This window comes from Dipodomys ordii, unplaced genomic scaffold (genome assembly GCF_000151885.1).
Source record: "Dipodomys ordii isolate 6190 unplaced genomic scaffold, Dord_2.0 Scaffold248, whole genome shotgun sequence".
Taxonomy (NCBI): Eukaryota; Metazoa; Chordata; class Mammalia; order Rodentia; family Heteromyidae; genus Dipodomys; species Dipodomys ordii.
The window spans coordinates 204,387-212,084 of NW_012267464.1; the positions used below are offsets into that span (position 1 = coordinate 204,387).

General features: G+C 38.9%; 2 gene segments (V, D, J or C); both read right to left on the minus strand.

The window, feature by feature from the left end:
* Window positions 1-420: 420 nt before the first annotated feature.
* On the minus strand, window positions 421-1,083 carry LOC106000871. The segment is given in 2 exon segments: window positions 421-857; window positions 982-1,083. Coding segments are annotated over 2 exon segments (366 nt in total).
* Window positions 1,084-2,529: 1,446 nt separating this feature from the next.
* Window positions 2,530-7,698, minus strand: part of LOC106000859 — a 9,811-nt gene continuing 4,642 nt past the window's right edge. Inside the window, 1 exon segment of the V gene segment in view lies at window positions 2,530-2,648. Within this exon segment, the coding sequence occupies window positions 2,530-2,648 (119 nt within the window).

Sequence of the window (7,698 nt, forward strand, 5' to 3'; positions counted from 1 at the left end):
GATCAATGTACATAATAGATGTATATGGAGAATCCCAGAATCTTATTATTAGACACTGCTAAAATATGCTAATACAATAAATACCAGAGAAGTAAGGACTAAAATCTGAAGCAATGAATCTGTTCTTTGTATTATAAACAATCCTGGTGGTAGCTCATACGTGTAATACTAGCTATTCTGGAAATTGACATCTCATGATCCTAGTTCAAAGCTGGCCTGGGCTGGAAACTTTGTGAGGCTCTTAGCTCAAATTTACCACCAGAACACCAGAAATGGAACTGTGGATCAGTATGTTGGAGTGCTAACCTTGAGCCAAAGAACTCAATCCCAGGACTGACAATAACTATAACACAAAACCATTGCTGCTTAGAATATCTGTTACTTGTGTTATTGTTTTATGAATCTCAACTGTTGACACAATTCACACTCTTCAAGTCTATATTGTCTATCTATGAGCAGCTCTGTCAGCAGGTGGAGGCACCAGGAGGAGCAGCTGGGGCAGCCCAGACTCTCACTTCTGCTTCCCTGGGAGGTTTTTGTCATGGCTTATATCACTGTGGGAAGAAAGTTGTTATATTGTTGACAGTAATAAGTGGCAACATCTTCAGGCTGCAGGCTGCTGATGGTGAGAGTGAACTCTGTTCCATATCCACTGCCACTGAACCTGGATGGAACACCAGATGCCAAAGTACTACTACCATAGATCAGGAGTTTAGGGGATTTCCCTAGTTTCTGCTGGTACCAGGCTAAATTGCCATAAATGTTTCCACTGGCTCTGCAAGTGATGGTGGCTGTGCCTCCTACAGATGCAGACAAGGTGGATGGGGACTGGGTCATCTGGATGCCACACCTCGCATCTGGCAGGGGAAACATGAAACAAATATCCACATTATTAACCGAATTATAAGAAGGCTCTCCTGAAGAGTAAAGCACCATCAATCACACTGAGGAATTTTAATGCCCAATATTCTTTATCCTTACCTGGGAGCCAGAGCAGCAGGAGCCCCAGAAGCTGAGCAGGGATCCTCATGTCCATGTTGTGTGCTGACTGGGACAGACTGCTACACCGACTATGAGCAGCCTATGAAGAAGTCCTGATGGCAGTGGGCCGTGCTGTTGGCACATGCAAATCATCAGCATCTGGACAAAGTTAAACACAACTGTAAGGCTGCCTCATCTCAGTAAGTCTACACAAATTTGAGTCTCAGGAGACTTAGGTCAGGCAACAGACTGTATTGTAGCCACAGATGAGTATCAGCACATTTCTTTCCTGTGGGTGGAGCACACTACTGATTTCATTGTGGAGAAAAGTCTCTTTTCTTTTTATTTCTTTATCTGAGACAAGACCTGTCCATTCAGATGTTAGTTCCAGAAATGTACAGATGTTTGCACAACACTCATTTGGCACATGCCTTTATTATCCAGAGAAGGAACTTTGGGAATTGCTCTGATTCACTGATAAATCTTTATGTGGCAATATTTCAGCACTGCTGTCCTGTAATGTGATACTTAGAGATGAAATAAGAATGAGGAGCTATTACATTGATTAAAAAAAGTTAAACTTGTGAATTGTGCAGCACAGCCTTTTTCTGAATTTCTTGCATCAGCAAATACATAAAAGCAAGACATTTTCTTCTCTTCAAATCTGACCAATCTTTTCCACCATCCTAGGAGTGTGTATAAATTACAATGTCCATTATTGAGGTCTTCATAATCCTTCTGGGTTTTAAACATCTTAACCAAAGCTACTGTGTTTGAATCAGAGATTCTCCTTGAAAAGAAGGATAAACTCGGGTTATGCTGAAGCTTACTGAGTTGCCTAAACCTACATATGTTCTTTTCACTTGGTGGTCTCTTCTAGTTATGAAAAGAACACTGTGTTCAACAGCTGGGTTAAAGATATTGGGCCCAAGTAGAGCGAGTAGAACCATGGAAAGGAAGATTATTTTGGAATTTTTGAACAGAATCCAGGAGCCAGCAGTACATGGAAATGTCATCCATATTGAGAGGAGGCAACATGGGGCTTAGAAGCAAGAGTAAGGAGAGCTGATTGTCTATGCAGGGGAGAAAGAGCATTGCTGGCTGCATTGAAGGTGCTGAGGTGGAATGAGACACGAGGACATCCATATGTGCCTGTGCAGTTGTCAGGGCCCACAAGTTGCTACTGCATGGGATGCAAAGTTGACTCATCTCAGCAGTGTTATGCCAGTCTGAGTAATATATGAGCAAATATGTGAGGGCAGTTGTATGCTATGATCATGTAAGTGACAGTGACAGCTGGTGTTTCTTATCATCCAAAAAAGTTCATCATGTGGCTAAATTCATGAGGGATCAATGGAGCTGACAGTCATACTCTTGAGGGAAATAATTGTAATCTAACTACAGAAGAACTTTGTCTAAGAATAACTTATTGCCGTGCATGCAGGTGGACAAATCACCATAAATTCATATATTTATGTATGTATATATAAGAGTAGATGAATTAATGCGTGGATGGATAATTTTTCACAGCCTAGAAGTAATGATGCTCTAGTTCCATGAATAGATAGCACCATCACTAATGTACCTGTAAACTTTCTCCAACAAGTGAAACAAGGGACCCTTGTGGAAATAATTGATTTTTTTTATCAAAACTAGGAAAGTGTAAGGTAATTTTGTACCATTTTGTGCCAAAAACAAAAAAAAATCCTGATGTGTGAGGTAAAGGAAAAATGGAGAGAATCAGCTAGCACGGTATGCCCAGTGGTCAATTTCAAGGGATTTTGAATACCTTATAAACAGTAATATACACCATTAAATCAATTGTAAATCCTTGGATTCACCATGATATTTTCATAAGAAATGGGATATTCTAAAATTATTAAAAGCTTCACACATTTTCATAAATTGCGAAAGGGAAAAAATTGTTACATAGCAGAGAAATCTAGCAGCCATCACTAGTCTAAAATTGAAATGAAGATCACCAGTAATAATGATTCAAACCATGGGTCTGATAAGAGTCACCATAAAAAGAACACAGTGGCATTTCTAGACTCTGCTCACATATATGTACAACTGAATATAACCTGGAGGAAAATTGCATGAATCTAGTTTGAGAGATGATCAGAAACATGGCTGCTGTGCAGTCACTAAGAATGATAAGACCATGATTATATCCTGTTTTTTCTTACACAGTAGGATGCAAAATAACATATTCTTCCACTAGAACTCATTCATCATTTGGCAATATTTCACTGGCAGTAGGCAGAGATTTCAGTTTATAGAAGAATAGAGAAACAAAAGGTATTTCAAGGAGGAAGCTCAAACAAAATTTAATCCAAAGGTTCATTTGTTATAGAAAGATAAGATTTTTTCCTACCTCTCTCCTCTGTCCTCCTGTGTTCTACTTCTGTAATTAGGAGAAGGTTTTTCCTTGCTGTTAACAAATTGTAGGACTGTGTATTCTCCTTGCCTCGCACAGGCTTCCATCTACCACTAAGATCTGTTTCTCTCCATGAGGCCAAGACAGGTAAGATCAACGTGGACAAATGCAGGAGACAATCACTGCCCAGGGAATGTATTCTCAAACAGGCAAATCATCTGTCCTGCAGTGGGATTAAATTAAACATCCTTAAAGGCAAACTGCCTACAGACAACAATAGCTGTTTGTAATTAGAGCTCTGAAGTGCATAACAGATGCATTGGAAGGAAGAGCAAACATATATGTTCATTGTTTCATCTATGACCAAGGCCATGAGTTATTGATTAAAGAAGGAAAGTAACTTACATTTTGAAGGAAGTATCATTATGAATCAGAGCAATATAACTGATCAAACATAATTTCTCTCCCTTTGCCTGTGAACAAATCACTTAAAATGAAGATTGGTTCTCTTCATTAACAGAGATATTAAAAATGGTCTAAGAGGCTCTGTTACAAGGGGATCCAGGTTTTTTTTAATGGAGTCAGGGTCTGGTTCATGTTACTCATCTGGGTGTTTGCTGATTTCCATTTGCAGGGACATGATGGAATGAAAAATGAATATCCTAATTCAGAAGATGAGTTTGTTAAATGGGCTTCAATAAGATCCCACGGGATATTTTTAATGAACCACAGATGTTCAATTTTAAATTATTTCCTCTTCCTCTCATTCTAATCATCCTAAGAGGTGAAGAGACAAAATGTGTTCCAAGATGCCCACTACCCACTTCCCTTGAGTAATAGTGCTGCTAGAGAGGGTGGCAAAAGGGGAGCAGGTGGGGTGGGGTGGCTGAAGTCTCAGGAAACAGGACAGCATGAGAAGTATTTGTTCATTGTCTTGCATTTGCATCAAAATGAGGGTTCGGTAAGATCAGAGGTTTGTGTCTACAAGTGCTTGTGGTACTGCAAGAGTAAGAGCTCAATAACTGAAGGTATTTAAGCTTCCCCCTAGAGGGAGCTGTGGCACCTTAAATCTCTTGGTGACAGAGAGATTGGTTAGCATTTGAGATGTCATTGGGGGAACTAGTTGTCCTGAGGTGCAGCAATGAGAGGGATTCCTAAGTATGTGAGAACTCATTTTTGAAGAAGGTGTTTGCACTGATGGAAATCTAAGAAGTCTCTTTGGACAATCAGGATGTGTTAGCTAAGAACTCAAACATGTGAGGTCATTGTGTTTTCTATTCTCAGATTCCCATTTGGTCTCTTTCATATTACTATTGGGACCTTATTTGTTCCATTATATTCTTCATATATTCCTTTTTAGGTGTTTGATCAAAGATCAGAAGCTTCAATGATGTTTAAACATTCGTAGCATTTATAATCCATAAAATAACTACTTTGAAGTCTCATTAGCATTTGGTGGTTGGTTACTGATGTCATTGATCTTTTATTTTAAACTTTTCATTTCCAATTTATTGTTTGAATCTCTAATGGCTTACCTTTATCTACATAGCATGACAAATGCCAGTGATGGGTCAGGTTTCCTACACTACAAGTCCATCCTGCTTCTTCCATACACCCTGGTGTGTGGATTGAGAGTGCATTCAATGTGCAGCCACGTCACCTCACTTCCCTTTGCTCAAGGCCTCTCTAGTGTCTCTGTCACTCACACATGGAGTGAGGTTTAGAGAAGAGTATTGAGGGGAGGCGTAGGAGGGATAAGGGAGAATGATGAAAGGGTGTCATAATTATAACTGTACTTGTACTTACAAACTGATTTGTTGAATGGTAACCACTTTGTACAACTACTTAAAGACAATAAATATATAAGTAAAATTAAAAAAAAACATTTTGCAGAACACCGGAATCAAATACTATGGGGGAAGAACATACAAAGAAATAGACAAAAAAGATCACATAGTACATTATAAGTACATTAAAAAGAACAGCAAGAAATATAAAAAAATTGTAGACCTATCTTGGGGTTCATTTCACTTAACATCAGCTTATATGGTCATATGTACAGAACTTTTGACCTCTTCTGCTTGTCCTAGGCATATACTAGTTATAGCAGATAAGGGAAACCATATAACCTATGATACTTTGGGTCTGACTTACACCACTTAATATAAATTTTCCAGGTCTTTCCATTTCCTAACAAATGGGGTGATGCCATTTTCTATGGAGGCATAGATTTCCTTTTCTTGATCCATTCATCTACTGAGGGGCATGTGTGTTAGTTCCATAGCTTAGCTATTGTGAATAAAGCTGCGATAAACATAGTTGTTCTGGTAATATGGCCTTGTTTGTGATCGTTTGGGTATATGCCCAAAAGTGCGATTGCTGTGTCATAGGGGAGCTCTATGTAGAGTCTTTTGAGGAACCTCCATACTACTTTCCAAAGTGGTTGAACAAGTTTACACTCCCACCAACAATGCAATAGGGTTCCCTTTTGGCCAAATTCCCTCCAGCATCTGTTGTTATTAGATTTCTTGATTATACCCATTCTAACTGAGGTGAGGTGGTATCTCAATGTTGTTTTGATTTGCTTTTCTTTTATGTCTAGAGAAGTTGAGCATTTCTTCTTGTGTCAATTGGCCATTCTTATTTCCTCTTCTGAGAAGTCTCTCTAAGTCTTTAGCCCACTTATTAATTAGGCTGTTGTTTCTTTGAGGATACATTGTTGGGGGATTTAATTTTTTGAATTCTAAGTATATTTTAGATATGAGGCCCTTGTCCAATGTATGGCTAGTGAAGATCTTCTCCCAATCTGTGAGCTTTCTATTGATCTTGCTTGCTATGTCCTTTGCCATGTAGAAGCTTTGCAGTTTCATGCAATCTCTTTTTGTTCAAATTTTCTTTGATTTGTTGTGTTTCTGGGTCTGTATGAAGAAAATTTCGGCTTGTGCTAAGGAGCCCTAGAGTTTCTCCTATTCCTTCCTGTAATATTTTCAAGATGTCTCTTTTTGTATTGAGGTCTTGGTTATATTTGGAATTGATTCTGGTGCAGGTGGTATATATGGATCTGCCTTTAGTTTAGAGAAAGGGTTTTAAAGATCTGTTTGGTAAAAAAAAATCCCTTGACAACAAGAAATTGATAAATGTTTAGGTTGGTGAACTAATTTGTTAGTTACATTGTTTAGATGATTGGACAATATGTGTACATACCAAAACCTACTGTACTTCAAATATATTATAATGTGTCAATCACAAGTTGTTTAAAAAATTAATGACAATTTTTTCTTTACAATGTTGTTTTTCAAAAATCTTTTGTAAAAAATATGTTGCCCTGCTTTTAAAAGGTTACTTTGACATACCTAGAAAGGCTTCTTCTTTATTGAATGACTACAAATTTTAGCACATCCTGGACTACACATAAGCACAGATGTGTGTTCTTTGTATGTCAGAACAGGCAATATCAGATATGTGCTGCTTGCACAAGAAGGAAGACAGAAAGTTAGGGTGTGCAGATGCCTCCAGGACCTTCCTCCCAATACTTTCTAGTAACCTTAAAAGACTGACTCCACCTGAGCAGCTCTGTCAGCAGGTGGAGGCACCATGAAGAGCAGCTGGGACAGCCCAGTCTCTCACTTCTGCCTCCCTGTGAGGTTTTTCTTACGGCTTGTATCACTGTTGGAGGTCTACTATAATCTTGTTCATAGTACAAAGTGGCAATATCTTCAGGCTGCAGGCTGCTGATGGTGTGTGAACTCTGTTCCAGATCAACTCCCATTGAACCTTGATGGAACCCCAGAGGCCAATCTATTTGCAAAATAGATCAGAAGCTTTGTAGCATTCTCTGGTCTCTGCTAATACCAATTTAACTCATTGCTAATGTGCTGACTGGCCCTGCAAGGGATGACAACTCTGTCTCCAAGAGATGCATGTAAGTGGGAGGACTGGGTCAACTGGACATCACATCTTGCACCTGACAATGGAAACAGGAAAAACATTATGCATTTAATTAATTAATTATGCTATCCAAGTACTTCCAGAAAGAAGCAGGCTGTTTTTCTTTCTGGCTATTATTTTAGCATATTTATAAGATATTTCTTTGTTTCTTTGTATGTCCTCCCTCACAGTATAACCCTTGTTTTCACTGTATTTGATGTTAGTATGATTTGTGGAGGGGAAGGGAAAAAACAAACCGTTTAAATAGGGATATAGGTGGTCCCATTGAAACAATGAGATATATAAGACATTATGTCGAAAAACGAACTTTACAACTTTGGCGCGGGGATGGGGGTGGGGGGAGATGGGAAGGGATGGGAAGGGGAAACAAAGGAGGAGGCAACAATGCT